Source organism: Oncorhynchus masou, chromosome 32 (genome assembly GCF_036934945.1).
Source record: "Oncorhynchus masou masou isolate Uvic2021 chromosome 32, UVic_Omas_1.1, whole genome shotgun sequence".
NCBI lineage: Eukaryota > Metazoa > Chordata > Actinopteri > Salmoniformes > Salmonidae > Oncorhynchus > Oncorhynchus masou.
This window is the reverse complement of record NC_088243.1, coordinates 76936340-76957290: the sequence shown is the minus strand read 5'-3', so window position 1 is coordinate 76957290 and position 20951 is coordinate 76936340. Positions and strand designations below refer to the sequence as shown.

General features: G+C 43.0%; 1 protein-coding gene across 1 annotated transcript; it reads left to right on the top strand.

The window, feature by feature from the left end:
* Positions 1-68: 68 nt before the first annotated feature.
* On the top strand, positions 69-16784 carry LOC135526606 (vascular endothelial growth factor A-like). The gene is made up of 8 exons (XM_064955118.1): positions 69-1608; positions 7800-7845; positions 8106-8302; positions 8497-8570; positions 8664-8696; positions 11071-11151; positions 11558-11743; positions 11933-16784. The coding sequence occupies exons 1-8, from the start codon at positions 1537-1539 to the stop codon at positions 11952-11954; spliced, it is 711 nt and encodes a 236-aa protein (XP_064811190.1). The 5' UTR covers positions 69-1536; the 3' UTR covers positions 11955-16784.
* The last annotated feature ends 4167 nt before the right edge of the window (positions 16785-20951 follow it).

Below are 20951 nucleotides of genomic sequence, written 5' to 3'. Positions count from 1 at the left end.
TCCACTATTGCGTGTCGTGTCAAGTTTGAGAGTGAGTGAGGGGTGCTGAAAAACATGGGGTGCAGAGTGTGTTAATGACTCTCTGGCCTCATGTTGTTTCGCAAGCCCTTAGCTGAAACCACAGGGAAGATAACAGGTCCTGGCATACCCACATCCCCCATCTGGTGTATGAGTGCCCCCTCATAACCCAAACACACAACACTGACAGACTCTTCTTTCAATGTAAAGACAAACTGATGGAAGACATGGTTCACTGTAGTCTGTGCTGCTGACAGAGGTTTTGTAACTGTGACTTAAAGTAGTTGGGGCAAATGTGTTATTCTTTTCAAATAAATTCACTGGGGTGGGGATGATCAGTTATTGCTTGGGGTGTTTTGTGTGTCCTGTCAGTCAGATAGATCTTGGAGGAGGATTTTAATGAATGATAAAGGGATTTTAATGCGATACAATACCCCTTTAATTGTGTTCTTAGAAAAAAATGTATCATGTGGCTGAGAAAGTGAAGTGGTAAATGATTGACCGGCTGAATGATTAATTGAAGGGCGACGTTCATCTGTATCCATTGCGCGGGTGCGTCAGTGTCATTTTGAAAAAGTTGGCAGTGCAACGGTTACGCGGAATTCGGAGTGCGTCGAGTGGAGTGCGCCTTCTAATTGTGATCTGAAGGGCAAAGGATATGAGGAACCGATCATGACAAACCAAGAAACGCTGTCAAGGACATTTTCTCTTTATGGACTGCTTTGGCACGACGAACTTCAATATCTTATTCTCAAAAGAGGACATATTGCTTAAGCGAAACGTCATCTATAGGCTCTTTCTCAGAGACACCGCTCTGTATAGGCTACGCAGTGTCATGAAATGTGCGTGTGGCACCGTACCTTATGTGATTCAAGACAGTCGTGTTGGAACTTAAATAAGGGATATTTGTCCTATTTTAACGTTCCTTAAGACAAGGATGCAATATTGAACATTTTCTACTCAAGACTATAAATGGACCTGCAGTCACGCCACCCCTGACGCTCACCCACAGACCGTTTCATGGGTTCCCGACCAACAATGGGCGAACCTAACCGGCTTACATGCCCAGACCTCCGGCTTTAGAATATTGGGTGACATCATTCAAAGTTCACACAACTCTTAGTAAAATAGAGGCAACCAAATTGTATTGCATTGAAAGTGATCGACTGAGATTTATCAAATTAGGCTATTTGTAAGAGGCATCATATCTGTGCGCTTGATTGCCAAGAATGATTATCGATGGCATAAGATTATACGTTGTTACATTGTAGCTAATTACATTGTGTAATTGTTCATTAATTAATCAAGTTACAGTTTCAAGTCAATCATTGGAGTGTTTGCCTCCTCATTTGCTCATGGTTTTTCACGTTCATGCGTAACGGTATGGGAATGCCACCAGCGCTGTCATTTTATAGGATGGAACCTGAGGACAACAGATGGAATATTGATTGAGTGGAGAGAAAAGCAAAACACCAATTAATTGACCAACATTTGGCGTGACTTTTGGTGTACTGCACAATGGGGGTTTTGCTTCAAGTTATTCTAGGAATGTTCCTCTTGCTCTCAAGAATACGCACGTCCCATGCCAAGGTACGTCAAATAACTAACTACACGCTGGTAGACTATTGTCTGCATGGGAATCTACAGAATTTAGATTGTTGTATTCCTCTGCACTGTGTTATGCTACAAAGCATTTGGTTTAGTTGAAGGGAAAGTAGAGATAGGAATACAATGAATTTAGTAGCAGTAAAAAAACATCTAATAAAAGTCTATTTTGAACTGATTCTTGTGTATACATTTCCCACTTTTGGAGATTACCCCCATGGTCATTGGTGGTCTTGTATGGAGATTACCCCCATGGTCATTGATGGTTTTGTATGGAGATTACCCCCATGGTCATTGATGGTCTTGTATGGAGATTACCCCCATGGTCATTGATGGTCTTGTATGGAGATTACCCCCATGGTCATTGACGGTCTTGTATGGAGATTACCCCCATGGTCATTGATGGTTTTGTATGGAGATTACCCCCATGGTCATTGATGGTCTTGTATGGAGATTACCCCCATGGTCATTGACGGTCTTGTATGGAGATTAACCCCATGGTCATTGACGGTCTTGTATGGAGATTAACCCCATGGTCATTGATGGTCTTGTATGGAGATTAACCCCATGGTCATTGACGGTCTTGTATGGAGATTAACCCCATGGTCATTGACGGTCTTGTATGGAGATTAACCCCATGGTCATTGACGGTCTTGTATGGAGATTAACCCCATGGTCATTGACTGTCTGAGTTTACAAAGGTTGATAGAATTGTGTGTAGCACCACTCGCTCAACTCTGCCATACTGACGGGCTGTACTTTGTAACACAAGGCAGATGTAGGCTACTGTACATGAGTTACATATGGGGACAGATAATAATTTACCAACACAGTAGTCTCCATAAACTTTCAGACACACAATTCTTCACATGGCAGATTGGTTTTATTTATGTCTGGAGTCTTCATATCAAGAACATGTAGTGCCCTGAAGCTGCCCGCACTGATTGAGCTGTGTGGACGTGGGATATATCAGGTTGGAGGTCCTGGGAATCATCCTGGAAATCATGTTGCACTGGGGCCCCCATATCACTCACACACACACACACACACACACACACACACACACACACAGACACACACACACAGACACACACACACACACACACACACACACACACACACACACAGACACACACACACACACACACACACACACACACACACACACACAGACACGCACACGCACACGCACACGCACACGCACACTCACACTCACACTCACACGCACACGCACACGCACACGCACACACACACACACACACACACACACACACACACACACACACACACACACACACACACACACACACAGTGTTAGTGTTCACAATGGCTTTTTCTACTCGTCCCCCTGGGAAAGGCTGGGTTAATGGTGGCAGTTAGAGGGTAGAAGCCTCTGATGCTGCAGCTAGCATTGTGTGGTCTGTTGCAAGAGCTTGGCTGGCACTGTTTAGATTACTTGTGTGTGTTTTGAGAAAGCGCAAGTGTGTGTGTCAGAGAGGGAGACAGAGTGAGAGTATGCCAATGCCTGTGTCGGACAGGATCAGATATAACCAGACTGGGAGAGGAATTACAAGGAACAATTACAAGGAACACACACTTGGGGTGACAGTATCAAATTCTTCTAGGGGGCAGTCTGTGGAGTTATAGCCCATTCTACCCCTTCTAGGGGCTAGTTTGTGGAGTTATAGCCCATTCTACCCCTTCTAGGGGCTAGTCTGTGGAGTTGTAGCCCGTTCTACTCCTTCTAGGGGCCAGTCTGTGGAGTTATAGCCCGTTCTACTCCTTCTATGGGCCAGTCTGTGGAGTTATAGCCCACCCTACTCCTTCTAGGGGCCAGTCTGTGGAGCTATAGCCCACCCTACTCATTCTAGGGACCAGTATGTGGAGCTATAGCCCACCCTACTCCTTCTAGGGGCTAGTCTGTGGAGCTATAACCCACCCTACCCCTTCTAGGGGCTAGTCTGTGGAGCTATAACCCACCCTACTCCTTCCAGGGGCTAGTCTGGGGAGCTATAGCCCACCCTACTCATTCTAGGGGCTAGTCTGGGGAGCTATAGCCCACCCTACTCATTCTAGGGGCTAGTCTGTGGAGCTATAGCGAACCTTACTCATTCTAGGGGCCAGTCTGTGGAGCTATAACCCACCCTACTCCTTCTAGGGGCCAGTCTGTAGAGCTATAGCCCACCCTACTCCTTCCAGGGGCTAGTCTGGGGAGCTATAGCCCACCCTACTCATTCTAGGGGCTAGTCTGTGGAGCTATAGCGAACCTTACTCATTCTAGGGGCCAGTCTGTGGAGCTATAACCCACCCTACTCCTTCTAGGGGCCAGTCTGTAGAGCTATAGCCCACCCTACTCCTTCCAGGGGCTAGTCTGGGGAGCTATAGCCCACCCTACTCATTCTAGGGGCCAGTCTGTGAAGTTTTAGCCCATTCTACTCCTTCAAGGGGCCAGTCTGTGGAGCTATAACCCACCCTACTCATTCTAAGGGCCAGTCTGTGGAGCTATAGCCCACCCTACTCATTCTAGGGGTTAATCTGTGGAGCTATAGACCACCCTACTCATTCTAGGGGCCAGTCTGTGGAGCTATAGTCTGCCCTACTCCTGGAGATGTGTACTGATTGATTTGTGATATGAATGAAACACCAGTGTGATCTGACATGTTTCTTGTTGCTCAGACACTTACGACAGTAAAATGGCCACACACACATCGGTAAACTCAGAATCAAACTGTGCCAAACCAGAAACTGTGTTGAAAGCACGTGGGTGGTGGGGTATGGGGGTGTGGCGATTGAAATGGGGGCAATTGGGCAAAGTCTACATTCACTCAGCAGTGGCCTTGGTCTACTCAGACCTAATAACGACATTGTGTGTGTGTGTGTGTGTGTGTGTGTGTGTGTGTGTGTGTGTGTGTGTGTGTGTGTGTGTGTGTGTGTGTGTGCGTTCTTTCATGCTTGTGAGAGTGTGTGTGTAAACTACATAGTATGTATTTTGTGTGTTATTCACCTGGCTAAGGAATTTGATGTCAGTGTAGAGCGTGACAGTGTAGTAGGGGCTGTGAGGTACTAGGGGTCCTCACTGTATATAGGGTTATAAACACATTGACACCAGGGATATAGTGCTGTCGTAGCGCGGTTCAGTGGTGTTCCCTCATGTTTTTCAATTTGAAAATACACAGAGCTGGTAGAAATATTTCTGGAAAATTTATTTGGATAAATTATATTAAAATTACCACTGAGATTCCATGAAAACAATAGAAAGACAAACTATATAAATACTGTATATAGGCTATAGCAGCCTATAGGTAGGAAAATGTTCTTCCCAGTCTTAGCTGTGGTGCAAATGACGAATAACTGTAGCATGTGCAGAGGGTGGCGGGCCTTTGGTTGGAAGCTGGACCACTTTGAGTGGAATAAAGTAAAATCTGATGTAACAAGAACTGCCACAGACAGAAAACTCCAGGGATTGCTAAAACGACTGTCGTCAAAACAGTTTGTTATGCATTTGGGCTCATGTATGACGCACTTCAACTCGCCTTACTGTCCAGATGCCTAGCTTACAGAAACGTACCACCTCTATTGCGTATGCAGACAAACTGAATCCCCACATGAACCTTATCATCACACCAATGAGATCTAGGATCCAAATTCACTGGGTGTCTGCCTTGATGTTCATAAAACTCCACAGAGCCCATCTTGTGCAGTGGAACCCAGAACGACATGTGACCACTTGTTTAGGATGCTGTCCTTTCAGCACTACTATTCGAAGGGTGCTCGAACCACTTAAAATAACCCTCATAACCAAGAGCTGTTGCCGACACCTAATAGTTCAACTCATCACTTACTATTAGATGATCACTTTTCACAATGGTGCTTGTTTAGTAAAGCTAGATCAAAGCTGAATCAATGTCTCGCAAGATCACAATGATTCATTAGTATTTTACATAACAGAACCAAATATCATCGCATATACTGTATCACAGTTACACCAAAAACACCTCTTCAGTAATTTCTTATCCGAAGGCGTTCAAAACTCAACAGAGCACCATTAGGCAGGATATACAGTTGAAGTCGGAAGTTTACATACACCTTAGCCAAATACATTGAAATTCAATTCCTGACATTTAATTCTAGTTAAAATGTCCTCTTTTAGGTCAGTTAGGATCACCACTTTAATTTTAAGAATGTGAAATGTCAGAATAATAGTTGAGAGAATTATTTATTTCAGCTTTTATTTCTTTCATCACATTCCCAGTGGGTCAGAAGTTTACATACACTCAATTAGTATTTGGTAGCATTGCCTTTAAAATGTTTAACTTGGGTCAAACTTTTCAGGTAGCCTTCCACAAGCTTCCCACAGTAAGTTGGGTGAATTTTGGCCCATTCCTCCTGACAGAGCTGGTGTAACTGAGTCAGGTTTGTAGGCCACCCTGCTCACACACACTTTTTCAGTTCTGCCCCCAAATGTTCTATAGGATTGAGGTCAGGGCTTTGTGATGGCCACTCCAATACCTTGACTTTGTTGTCCTTAAGCCATTTTGCCACAACTTTAGAAGTTTGCTTGGGGTCATTGTCCATTTGGAAGACCCATTTGCGACCAAGTTTTAACTTCCTGACTGATGTCTTGAGATGTTGCTTCAATATATCCACGTAATTTCCATCCTCATGATGCCATCTATTTTGTGAAGTGCACCAGTCCCTCCTGCAGCAAAGCACCACCACAACATGATGCTGCCACCCCTGTGCTTCTCGGGTTGGGATGGTGTTCTTCGGCTTGCAAGCGTCCCCCTTTTTCTTCCAAACATAACAATGGTCATTATGGCCAAACAGTTCTATTTTTGTTTCATCAGACCAGAGGACATTTTCCTAAATGTACGATCTTTGTCCCCATGTGCAGTTGCAAACCGTAGTCTGGCTTTTTTTATGGCGGTTTTGGAGCAGTGGCTTCTTCCTTGCTGAGCGGCCTTTCAGGTTATGTTGGTATGTGACTTGTTTACTGTGGATATAGATACTTTTGTACCTGTTTCCTCCAGCATCGTTACAAGGACCTTTGCTGTTGTTCTGGGAATGATTTGCACTTTTCCTATCAAGGTACATTAATTTCTAGGAGACCGAACGAGTCTCCTTCCTGAGCGGTATGACGGCTGCATGGTCCCATGGTGTTTCTACTTGCGTACTATTGTTTGTACAGATAAACATGGTACCTTCAGGCGTTTGGAAATTGCTCTCAAGGATGAACCAGACTTGTGGAGGTCTACATTTTTTTTCTGAGGTCTTGGCTGATTTCTTTTGATTCTCCCATGATGTCAAGCAAAGAGGCACTGAGTTTGAAGGTAGGCCTTGAAATACATCCACAGATACACCTCCAATTGACTCAAAAGATGTCAATTAACCTATCAGAAGCTTCTAAAGCCATGACATAATTTTCTGGATTTTATCAAGCTGTTTAAAGGTACAGGCAACTTAGTGTATGTAAACTTCTGACCCACTGAAATTGTGATACAGTGAATTATAAGTGAAATAATCTGTCTGTAAACAATTGTTGGAAAAATGACTTGTGTCATGCACACAGTAGATGTCCTAACCGACTTGCCAAAACTATAGTTTGTTAACAAGAAATTTGTGAGTGGTTGAAAAAACGAGTTTTAATGACTCCAACCTAATTGTATGTAAACTTCCGACTTCAACTGTATGCTTTGATTGAAACAAAATACAAGAAAGGCAAATTGTTTGTTCACATCATCTGCTCAAGTGATGTCACGAGACAGGAATTAAAGAAGATCTCAATGCATATTCCCATGAAACTGATTGAGATCAAATGATTGGCATGGAGATGCAGTTTGGACATGTCACCGGTAAAACGTGAAGAGTTATCATTTACTATTAACAGTGATGATGGCCTATTTTGAAACTAAGTATGCCTAACTTGGTGTTTGTTTAACTTCAAAATCTGAAGTTTACTGAGATAATATGTGTGGGCCTAGGCAGACGTAGCAATTGGAGGATGCATTTTATGTCTATAATAATATAATGATATTCAATAGGCTTCCTCCGTCAATGCAATCTTTGATTGAGAAATTATAACGTCATTTAAAAAAAGATGTGCGCTCCCTCACCTAAAAAAGTTGCACAACACCACTGCCTGACACGCCTCTTCTTCTGCCACTCTCCTCTTCCAGCTAGCCCACTGGAGACCTGCAGACACCACCCCCAAATCCAGAGAAGGTACTTCCTCTTCCCCAATGTGATAATACCAGCATATGTGAACAGGCTGATGATGAGTAACTATGTGTGTATAAATAACAGATGTGAGAATTAATACTATATTTGTGATGTGTAGTGACCTTGTAAAACTTGTGCATCTGAAATGTAAATCTCCCTCCCTCCCTCCCTCCCTCCCTCCCTCCCTCCCTCCCTCCCTCCCTCCCTCCCTCCCTCCATCCATCCATCCATCCATCCATCCATCCATCCATCCATCCATCCAGTGCGTCGGTGGTTGGAGGTGTACTCTCGTAGTGTTTGTGAGCCCAGGGATACCCTGGTGGAGGTGTGGCAGGAGTTGCCAGGGGAGACGCATCACCTCTTCGTGCCCTCCTGTGTGTCTGTCCGCCGCTGTGGAGGGTGCTGCTCTGACGAGGCACTGGAGTGTGTGCCCTCACTCACACAAACTATCACCATGGAGGTACGCACACACACACACATACACACACACACACACACACACACACACACACACACACACACACACACACACACACACACACACACACACACACACACACACACACACACACACACACACACACACACACACACACACACACACACACACACAGAATTATTTGTAACTATAGTTTGTGTCTTTGTACTCTGCAGCTAATGAAGACCTCCTTTATGAAGCATGAGCTCATCGAGCTGGACTTCGTTGAGCACAGCCAGTGTGAGTGCAGGTGAGCACACACACACACCACACACACACCACACACACGGTATATGCATAAATGTATTCTCAGTGTGTCCTCACATAACCTCTCTCCCTTTAGACTAAAACAGGATCTTCAGTCAGCCCCAACCAGGTACAGTACTGTATGTATGTGGCTATCTGTACCATTCAAAAGTTTGGGGTCACCTAGAAATGTCCTTGTTTTTTAAATAAAAGCACATTTTGCGTCCATTAAAAGAACATCAAATTGATCAGAAATACAGTGTAGACATTGTTAATGTTGTAAATGACTATTGTAGCTGGAAACTGCAGATTATTTTATGGAATATCTACATAGGCATACAGAGGCCCATTATCAGCAACCATCACTCCTGTATTCTCGTTGTGTTAGCTAATCCATATAATTTTAAAAGGCTAATTGATCATTAGAAAATCCTTTTGCAATTATGTTAGCACAGCTGAAAACTTGTGCTGATTTTAAAGAAGCAATACAACTGGCCTTCTTTAGGCTAGTTGAGTATCTGGAGCATCAGCATTTGTGGGTTCGATTAGAGGCTCAAAATGGCCAGAAATAAAGAACCTTCTTCTGAAACTCGTCAGTCTATTCTTGTTCTGAGAAATGAAGGCTATTCATTGTGAGAAATTGCCAATAAACTGAAGATCTCGTGCAACGCTGTGTACTATTCCCTTCACAGAACAGCTCAAACTGGCTCTAACCAAAATAGAAAGAGTGAGAGGCCCCGGTGCACAACTGAGCAAGAGGACAAATACATTAGAGTGTCTAGTTTGAGAAACAGACGTCTCACAACTGGCAGCTTCATTAAATAGTACCAGCAAAACACCAGTTTGCTGGTAATATTTAATGAAGCTGCCAGTTGTATTGCTTCTTTTTTATTTTATTTGATTTGACCCCCTTTGTCTCCCCAATTTTGTAGTATCCAATTGTTAGTAGTTACTATCTTGTCTCATCGCTACAACTCCCGTACGGGCTCGGGAGAAACGAAGGTCGAAAGACATGCGTCCTCTGAAACACAACCCAACCAAGCCGCACTGCTTCTTAACACAGTATGCATCCACCCCGGAAGCCAGCCACACTAATGTGTTGGAAGAAACACCGTGCACCCAGGGACCTGGTTAGCGTGCACTGCACATGTCCCGCCACAGGAGTTGCTAGTGCGCAATGAGACAAGGATATCCCTACCGGCCAAACCCTACCTAACCCGGACGACGCTAGGCCAATTGTGCATCGCCCCATGGACCCCCCCGGTCGCGGCCGGCTGAGACAGAGAGTTTAATTGCTTCTTTAATCAGAACAACAGTTTTCAGCTGCGCTAACATATTTGCAAGACGGTTTTCTAATGATCAATTAGCCTTTTAAAATTATAAACTTGGATTAACTAACACAGCGTGCCATTGGAACACAGGAGTGATGGTTGCTGATATTGGTTCTCTGTACGCCTATATAGATATCCCCATAAAAAATCTGCCGTTTCCAGCTACAGTAGTCATTTACAACATTAACAATATCTACACTGTATTTCTGGTCAATTTGATGTTATTTTAATGGACAAAAAATGTGCTTTTCTTTCAAAAACAAGGACATTTCTAGGTGACCCCAAACTTTTGAACAGCAGTGTACATTTATAGATACTCGTGTAAATGTTAATTTTATGTGTCCTAAACTGTTTATCACATCAAATTGTATGCACCGAATACAACAGGTATTTCACCTTACCGTGAAATGCTTACTTACAAGTCCTTAACCAACAATGCAGTTTTAAGAAAATAGAGTGAAGAAAATATTTACTAAATTAATTAAAGTAAAAAATACAAAATACAGTTTTTGAAGGGTGCTGAGCTGTAGAAAGTTATGATTTGTGCAAAACGAAAGTGAGTCTAAGGCAAGGCTTTTGACCATACAGAGGGAGAGCTACTTTTGCTCTGTCACAGCCCACCCCTGACCCAGTGGCAGACTGACTAGCTGGCCTTAGACCAACAGAGCTGGTCAACGCCCACAGAGAGGAAAGTTAGGGAAATGGTGGGAACAAGGGGACAGAGGTCAACGCCCACAGATAGAAAAGTTAGGGAAATGGTGGGAACAGGGGGACAGTGGTCAACGCCCACAGAGAGAAAAGTTAGGGAAATGGTGGGAACAGGGGGACAGAGGTCAACGCCCACAGAGAGAAAAGTTAGGGAAATGGTGGGGACAGAGGTCAACGCCCACAGAGAGGAAAGTTAGGGAAATGATGGGGACAGAGGTTAACGTCCACAGAGAGAAGAGTTAGGGAAATGGTGGGAACAGGGGGACAGAGGGAAAGAGTGAAAGCTAGAAACGGAGACGGAGGCAGACATTTTCTTTTTTAGTAAGGCTGTTGGACTCAAGGGAATCCCGCAAAAAATTTCATTTGAGGCAATAACTCAAACAGTAATTAACATATCTATTTAGATTTTGATCTGCTATAGTGATAAATTGTTGTTTGACACTGATTTATGTCTTTGGGTAACAGACCTGCAAAGCCTCTGAGGAAAGGCAGGGAAAGGGACAGAGGAAAATCCAAAAGAAAGAAAATTGGAACTATCAAAACCACGTAAGTTCAACTAAACATGCAACTCATACAGGTGCCTCAAAATAATAACCACTAAGTTGTAGCTTCTTTTTCCATTTACAACACTATCATTTAAAAGCTTTATCACAAGTCTAAGCAAGTGTCTGTTTCTCTGCGGGTTTGTGTGTTTCTGCCCACAAACATAATTCCTAGAAAATCGCTCTACCCAGAGAGCAAAAAGAGAGAATTCAGTCCTTCTCCTTTGTCATCCCTTTTCATCAATTCTCCACTCATCATGCTGTTGTCAGTTATTTGCTGTTATAGGGGTCAGAGTTCACTCAGTGTCTCTCAGGCTCATCCATCACTCAGATCAGAAAGCCAACGGTGTCTGTTTAAAGGTTCTGTATTTATTCTATTCATAAATAGACTATTCTCTTTACCACCCCAGACCCTCCAATCCCCCCACTACCCCGTTTCCTCTCCCTACCACCCTGTCTTCCTTGCCACGCTCTCGATGTACCCCCTGTCCTGGGAGGAAGTGGACGCTGGATTTACAGTCTTGTCTGTGTCACTGCAACGTGACCACAGAGAGCTGCAGTCAGAAAGGAAGGAGACTCAACCAGCACCTCTGCAGGTCAGTGTCCAGTGACAGCAAACCGCCATCAGAACCAGAGCCATAGAATGAGAGGTCTGACCACTACCACATACACAGTACCAACCGTGACCATGCATCACAACCACATTCAACATGGCTGAACCACAACCAAACATTAGGCATTTGATCAATCTGATCTGAACTCTCTCTTATTTCTTTTTGTTTTAGATGTGAGGCCATGAGGCGGTGATGATCTCTCTCCCCCCTCTCTCTCTCTCTCCCCTCTCGCTGTCTCTCCACTGGTTCCAATGTCACTCTCAGCCATGCTTAGCGCAATCCTGGGTACCTCTCTGTCAGGGGTGGGGTGGAGAAGCATATTCCTAAGTACTCCCTTCTGTGGCCCCCCTTGTCCTCCAGAAACACCTTCGGGAAGTTTTCAGACCCCTTGACTTTTTCCACATTTTGTTAGGTTACAGCCTTACTCTAAAATTGATAAAATAGTTTTTTTTCTTCATCATTAATCTATACACAATACCCCAAAGCAAAAACAGGTTTGTAGAATATTTTGCTAATTTATTAAAAATGTAAAACTGAAATATCACATTTACATAAGTATTCAGACCCTTTACTCAGTACTTTTGTTGAAGCACCTTTGGCAGCGATAACAGCCTCGAGTCTTCTTGGATATGACGCTACCAGCTTGGCACACCTGTATTTGGGGAATTTCTCCCATTCTTCTCTGCAGATTCTCTCAAGCTCTGTCAGGTTGGATGAGGAGCATTGCTGCACAGCTGTTTTAAGTTATCTTCAGAGATGTTCGATCGGGTTCAAGCTATTCCTATGTTGTCTTGGCTGTGTGCTTAGGGTTGTTGTCCTGTTGGAAGGTAAACTTTTGCCCCAGTCTGAGGTCCTGAGCACTCTGGAGCAGGTTTTCATCACGGATCGTTCTGTACTTTGCTCTGTTCATCTTTGCCTCGATCCTGACTCGTCTCCCAGTCCCTGCTGTTGAAAAACATCCCCAAAGCATGATGCTGCCACCACCATGCTTCACTGTAGGGATGGTGCCAGGTTTCCTCCAGACGTGACGCTTGGCATTCATGCCAAAGAGTTCAATCTCGGTTTCATCAGACCAGAGAATTTTGTTTCTCAAGGTCTGAGAGTCTTTAGGTGCCTTTTGGCAAACTCCAAGGGGAATGTCATGTGCCTTTTACTGAGGAGTGGCTTCCATCTGGCCACTCTACCATAAAGGCCTGATTGGTGGTGCTGCAGAGATGGTTGTCCTTCTGGAAGGTTCTCCCATCTCCACAGAGGAATTCTGGAGCTCTGTCAGAGTGACCATCGGGTTCTTGGTCACCTCCCTGACAAAGGCCCTTCTCCCCCGACTGCTCAGTTTGGCCAGGCTGCCACCTCTAGGAAGAGTCTTGGTGATTCCAAACTTCCTCCATGTAAGAATGATGCAGGCCACTGTGTTCTTGGAGACCTTTAATGTTTCAGAAATGTTTTTGGTACCCTTCCCCAGATCTGTGCCTCGACACAATCCTGTCTTGTAGCTCTACTGACAATTCCTTTGACCTCATAGCTTTGTTTTTGCTCTGACATGCATTGTCAACTGTGGGACCTTATACAGACAGCTGTCCAATCAATTTAATTTACCACAGGTGGACTCAATCAAGTTGTAGAAACATCTCAAGGATGATCAATGGAAACAAGATGCACTTGAGCTGAATTTTGAGTCCCATAGCAAAGGGTCTGAATTCTTATGTAAACAAGGTATTTCTATATTATTTGTTTTAATACATTCTAAAAACCTGTTCTTGCTTTGTCATCATGGGGTATTGTGTGTACATTGCTGAGGATATTTTGTTTTTGAATCGATTCTAGAATAAGGCTGTAACTTAACAAAATGTGGAAAAAGTCAAAGGGTCTGAATACTTTCAGAAACCATTGTATATATACATGTGCACCAACTGTGTCTAGATCTGTATATGTGCAGTCAGTCTCATCATCACACAGCTTCTTCAGGCACTTAGTCAACATGTTTAGAAACGCCGTCTCCTTCACAAGGGACAATGATGGGACCAAATGTAAAGCACAGTATTGATGTCCGGTATCATGATGGCAGTGGGAGGCCAGGACGTTAGTTGTGGACACAATTCAACACTCACACCTCCGCTTCTGTATGAGACATTGGGACATGAAGAGGATTTAGAGACTGATCACAGATTAGATATAACAGACATGTTCATGTTGAGTTTTGTTGTTGTCTTCATAGACACGGTGGGTCAGTGCTGCCCATGAACTGCAGTTGGACTTTTTTTGCAGAAAGACAATGGCAACAGTGATGATGATCCTGGTCTTGAAACACGTGTTATATTTTCTACAGGGAGACTCCGATAGGAGAATGATTCCAGGGTCAAGTCATTAAAGTGCAGTAAAGATATAGAATAGTGAATGGACACACACACACATGGACAAACACATGCACACACACACCAGCTATGTGTATAAAGCCGTCAGGCTGCACCCCCATAGACCAATAGCTAAGTGAGTTGAATAGCTGCATAGACTGTATTTGTGTGGTCTACACACAGATTGGCACAGATGGGTTACCCTGCTGTCTCTCATTCACAGTGTATGGTCACAGGCTGAATCACTGAAGGGTTTTCTGTCACTTGTTTGATTTGGTTTTTGTCTCCATCTTTCTGCTCCAGAGTGAAAGGGCTGTTCACGCCAACAGGGCAGTGAGGGGAATGACAATGATGAAGCCTGGCTATGGTCCAGGGGTTCACACACACACACACACACACACACACACACACACACACACACACACACACACACACACACACACACACACACACACACACACACACACACACACACACACACACACACACACACACACTTCTAAATATAAATGAATGCAGGTATCTTATAAGCTTTTGTTTTACATGCAATATAAAGAGTGGAAATAAGTATAACATTTTTAAATCTAAATGTTTTTTATACTTCATTTTATTGTATTTGTATAAGTTGTTATATTTTGGCATAATTTTGTCCTGTTGACTTAAAAGATGATCTATATTATGAAATGTTTCTTTGTTTTTGTTTGTTCTTAATCCGTGTACATAAAGAGTTCCTCTGGCTGGCCGACTAATACCACGATGTAGACATGAGGCGTCTAAACATATGGACAACTGTGTAGCATTTAAACAGGGAGAGAGTTCTCAATGGTCAAAAAATCTGACACAATATACATTATAATGTGCAACAAAAATATTCACCAGGGAAATGTTGTCTCGTAAAAAGACAACATGTAGTATTATACAGCATTATCTGGTGTTTGTATTGTTTTGTGGAACTGAGATGGGATGGGTGTCTGGAACATAACAGATTTATTTACTGATAGAGTCTCTCCTACCCCCATATAGTATGTCACTGGTGAAACAGGATTTGGTCCATAACTATGGTCCATGGCCGTGTCAGAATTGATCAGTGTTTGAACAACTTGGCCATTAGCATGGTAAGCAAGCTACAGATACAGTTACGGGTCTATTTACTTTGGGTAGCCATCAATCTGAATCAGGGTGGCAGGCTTTCTGTCTGTGAGGGATGCTTAGAGCTGTGTGGGTAAGGATACAGCTTCAATATAATATTGGTTAACAAGAATCTCATTCAACAAACAAACAAGTTTCTCATCAAGTTTCAATACCTGTTAGCAGTTCTAGAACCCTCCTAATGTAAAACATATTGCAATTCCAGAACCTGAGTGTCACATTCCTAATGTAAAACATATTGCAATTCCAGAACCTGAGTGTCACATTCCAAGTGTTATTCCACTGACATTCCTTTTATATTGTCCTTTTATTTTGAACTCGGTCTGAAATGTTTATTTTCACTAAGCAATAAGTATGTGGCCTCTGATTCATAGACTGGGATGAGCATACAAGTATTTTAGCTGAAGTAGCAGATTCCTCTCCACAAATAATGAGATGACAACATATCAATGATTCTCCTGAAGTCTGCCTGTTAACAGATATAGCTGAGGGATTTGTGAGCTGTATGTGAAAAGTGTGTTTGAATTCAGGCTCTGAGATTGGTCCTGTGATAGCAGTCAGACCAGACACTATGCAGCTCTACTGAGTATGTATCCCCTCCCCTCTCTATACATTGAAGCATCTGTGAGCTCCTCTCCTCTTAATGGTGGCCTGTGAATGCCAAAACAACCCCCCTGCTGTGTAGTTTGCAAAGCGTCATTGTCAAACTTTGTGAGGGTCCACAGGAAACTGTCCGTGAGCCCACTCTCTGAGGGTGTCTCAGGGAGAGTTGGGATACGCAAAAAACACATTTACAATTTACACATGCATATAATACACGCTTGTGTATGTGTGAAACAGGACAGATATAACCACCCCACATTATCATTATGAAACTTGCCAGTTACAGAAAGACTTGGAGAAGGGACTATATTCTCCATTCATACAGTAATATACTACAAATGTCCATTACATATCCGACATGAATGTGCTGGTTGCTCCTCTTTTCTGCACGCACCTAGTCTTCCCTCAGCCACTGTGTTGTTGACCCATGAGTTTGGCAAAGCGAGTCTAGAACATACCCTATCTACTGTCTAGGTAGACCTATTCAAGCCCCAACTGTCTTATACTCCGCTATAGCAGGCAGACCCTGACTAAATGTAGATCATAATAATAATACTATATAATGTCTTATATCCAACCACCATCATGTGTATGACGTAGAGCATACTTTAGAATGTCCTGTAATTCATTCCAGCTATACTCCCATGTTACAGAATCTACAATTACAAATGCGTTGTAATGTGTATAACACTGATATTGCTGCTACACCATTTATGCCCTATTTGATGTGTGTGTGCCGCTGTACCATACCGTTTTGTGTCACAGTATATTATGACGATGAATCAGTTCAATGTCTATGTAAACAAAGAAGCATACTGTACTGCTGAGGATGTTAGTACTACTAGGAAATGTTCAAAACAAAACAACCATGATACAATGTTCCAGATATTATTAAAGGAAATGTCTTATTTTTCGTAAAATGTTTTGTTATTGGTAGTCTCTCCAATGCTTCCACTGCCCTTCCTGTAATCTCTTTGATGTCATCCCTCTTTTACCACCATCCCTCCTCCCTCTCTTCTTTTTCATCCCTCTCAGCAGTAATTAAAGATAAACAGGCTGATGATTGAAGTGACACCCTGGGAGTGAGGGATGGAGGGATAGTGACACCCTGGGAGTGAGGGATGGAGGGATAGAGAGCGTGTGAGTGACGTGATGATATGAGAAATAATATTGACTCTCCTCCTGAACTGTGCTGAGTCAGCCGTGTGTGTGTGTGTGTGTGTGTGTGTGTGTGTGTGTGTGTGTGTGTGTGTGTGTGTGTGTGTGTGTGTGTGTGTGTGTGTGTGTGTGCGTGCGTGCGTGCATGCGTGCGTGTGTGTTGTTGAGTGGCAATTATTTTAATCTTCGATTAAGTGATGATAGTATGATTTTATGGGAATATACTCAATCGTCCTCATACTGACTTCACATGTCAGAGGCTGTGAGAGGCAGTGACAATGCCATTTCGATAGCAGATTATATCTTGAAACTGGCTTCTGAGAGGAGTAATTCTTTCTCATCCAGTCTCTATATCTCTCTCGGTGATGCAGTTCATCTTTTGGGTCCCTCCCCACCCTAGCTATCTCTCTCTCTCTTTTTCTCTCTCTCTCTCTCTCTCTCTCTCTCTCTCTCTCTCTCTCTCTCTCTCTCTCTCTGTCTGTCTGTCTCTCTCTCTGTCTGTCTGTCTGTCTGTCTCTTCCTCCCCTTCTAGCTCTTTCAGTGATGCAGTTTGTCTTCCTCCCCACCCTGAGAGAGAGCCAGTCAGCTCCAGCTCCAGTGAGCTCAAGGCTGATGCTGCCTGGCCTACCTGTCATGGAGGGCATCCTGCCAGTGACTAAATATAGAAGCCTGCACAAGATTAGGGAGACAGAGGGAGGGAGGGAGGGAGGGAGAGACAGTGACTCATCCATCAGAAGACATGGATGTATTTTCAACCTTTAATCCTATTCCCCTTTTTGTAAAAAGGTTTTCTACTCTCTGAAAAAATCCCAGAACCTTGTCATGTTAGTGCAGAATAATATTGGAACTGTCTAACTATCTCTGATTCGATGGTGGTGCCCCTGAGAACCAGTGACTCGTTGTGTGTCCCTGAAATTCCTCATCTCTCACCCTCTCTCTTTATCCTTCACTCCCTATCTGTGGAAGTGATTTCCTGTATTTTTCCACCGTTCTCTGTATGTATTAGTACTATAACCCTAGAGACGTGTTTTCCTCTGCTTTTGTAGCAGCAGCTGTTTGTGAGAGACAGAGACAGAGAGAGAGAGAGAGAGAGAGAGAGAGAAACTGCAGACTCGTACATTTCCTCAGTGAAAACAATGTTCTGAGCAAATGTAAAATTGGCTTTTTACCAAATTACCATACAACAGACCACGTATTCACCCTGCACACCCTAATTGACAAATAAACCAAAACAAAGGCAAAGTCTTCTCATGCTTTGTTGATTTAAAAACAATCATTTGACTCAATTTGGCATGAGGGTCTGCTGTACAAATTGATGGAAAGTGAGGTTTGGGGAAAAACATACAACATTATAAAATCCATGTACAAAAACAAGTGTGCGGTTAAAATTGCAAAAACACACATTTCTTTCCACAGGGCCGTGGGGTGTAGACAGGGATGCAGCTTAAGCCCCAACCTCTTCAATATATATATATATAAACGAATTGGTGAGGGCACTAGAACTGTCCGCAGCACACAACTAGAGTCTGAAGTCAAATGTCTACTGTTTGCTGATGATCTGGTGTGTCTGTCACCAACCAAGGAGGGCCTACAGTAGCATCTAGATATTCTGCACAGATTCAGCCAGACCTGGGTCCTGACAGTAAATCTCAATAAGACAAAAATAAGGGTGTTTCAAAAAAGGTCCAGTCGCCAGGACCACAAATACAAATTCCATCTAGACACTGTTGCCCGAGAGCACACAAAAGACTATACATACCTCGGCCTGAACATCAGCGCCACAGGTAACTTCCACAAAGCTGTGAACGAGCTGAGAGACAAGGCAAGAAGGGCCTTCTATGCCATTAAAAGGAACATAAAATTCAACATACCAATTAGGATCTGGAAAAAATACTTGAATCAGTTATAGAACCCATTGTCCTTTATGGTTGTGAGGTCGGGGTCCGCTCACCAACCAAGAATTCACAAAATGGGACAAACACCAAATTGAGACTGCATACAGAATTCTGCAAAAATATCCTCCGTGTACAACGTAAAACACCAAATAATGCACGCAGAGCGGAATTAGGCCGATACCCGCTAATTATCAAAATCCAGAAAAGAGCTGTTAAATTCTACAACAACCTAAAAGGAAGTGATTCCCAACCCTTCCATAACAAAGCCATCACCAACAGAGAGATGAACCTGGAGAAGAGACCCCTAAGCAAGCTGGTCCTGGGGCTCTGTTCACAAACACAAACAGACCCCACAGAGCCCCAGGACAGCAACACAATTAGACCCCACCAAATCATGAGAAAACAAAAATATATTTACTTGACACATCGAAAATAATTAACAAAAAAACAGAGCAAACTGTAATGCTTTTTGTCCCTAAACAGAGAATACACCGCGGCAGAATACCTGACCACTGTGACTGGCCCAAACTTAAGGAAAGCTTTGACTTAAGCTGCACTTCCAAACCTCCTGCCAAATGTATGACCATATTAAAGACACACATTTCCCTCAGATTACACAGATCCACAAAAAATTCAAAACCCCCCCCACATTTTTGATGAACTCCCATATCTACTGGGTGAAATACCACAGTGTGCCATCACAGCAGCAAGATGTGTGACCTGTTGACACAAGAAAAGGGCAACCAGTGAATAACAAACACCATTGTAAATACAACCCATATTTATGTTTATTTATTTTCCCTTTTGTACTATAACTATTTGCACATTGTTTCTACACTGTATATATATACTGTATATATATATATATATATATATATATACATTAGAAATGTCTTTATTCTTTTGGAACTTCTGTGGGTGGAATGTTTACTGCTCATTTTTTTGTTCTTTACTTGTGTTTATTACCTACTTCACTTGCTTTGGCAATGTTAACATATGTTTCCCATGTCAATAAAGCCCTTGAATTGAACAATTGAATTGAGAGAGAGCGAGAGAGAGAGAGAAATGTGCTTGTGTTGACTATGGCCAGTCATGTCTCTCTCTGACAGGAAAATTAATGTTGTTTAAAGTCCCCTGTGACGCATGAAAAAACAAGCTGTTATCTGTTACGGAAACATGCATCTCTGTGGTGCTTTGACAATTCTCTATCATTTCAGACAACATAGAAGCCATCGAAAGATTTATGGCAATGGCATCAATTTGAGACATTGTAAAATGCAAATGCCCTCAAATGCACAGATATTGTTAATTTATGCATTATCAGAGAACATATGTTGTTCTTTCACAGAAGTGGTGTTCAGGTGGAAAGAGAATAGGCTATAGGAAGACCGATTGGGTGGGAATAGAAAGGTGAGAATTGAAGATAGGTGAGGGCATAGTTGTGGTCTGAACATGCCAGCTCTTGTTGGGGTAAGGATGTGGGAGCCAGTAGGTATAGAATGAGATCTGAGCAAGTCCTGGATGTTATCTCTCTACCTGTATTCATTTGTGTAGATTACCTTCGCTCTGTCTCGCTACCTCCCTTTCCCTCTCACAGTCTGGAGTTTGGTAATCACGGTTATCTCCACTATACTCTAAAGCAGGTTAGCGTTTTTGGTTATGAATCTTGTTCTGGAGGCAGCTCTGCAGAGTTGTCAGTTGCTGGCACAGCCACAAAATCTAACCACGCTGCTAATCCTAATGCCTCAACAACATTTTTTTTTCAATAATTTTTACAATATAACCAATTTTGACTTTGCAGCTGACCTATGTAATGGGAAATCGCTTCTTTCTGCCTCCAGGACACGACTCGTGACAATAAACATCAACCTTCTACTCTGTATGCGCTTCACTATCTACGCATAATTGAATAGTCCAGTTGATTTGAATGCTGCACAAGTTGACATATATGTTAGAAAACATAAGATATGGCGACATCTGGTGGTATGTGGTGACTCCTTTTCCGAATATATCCAATTTAAACAGTGGTGGACG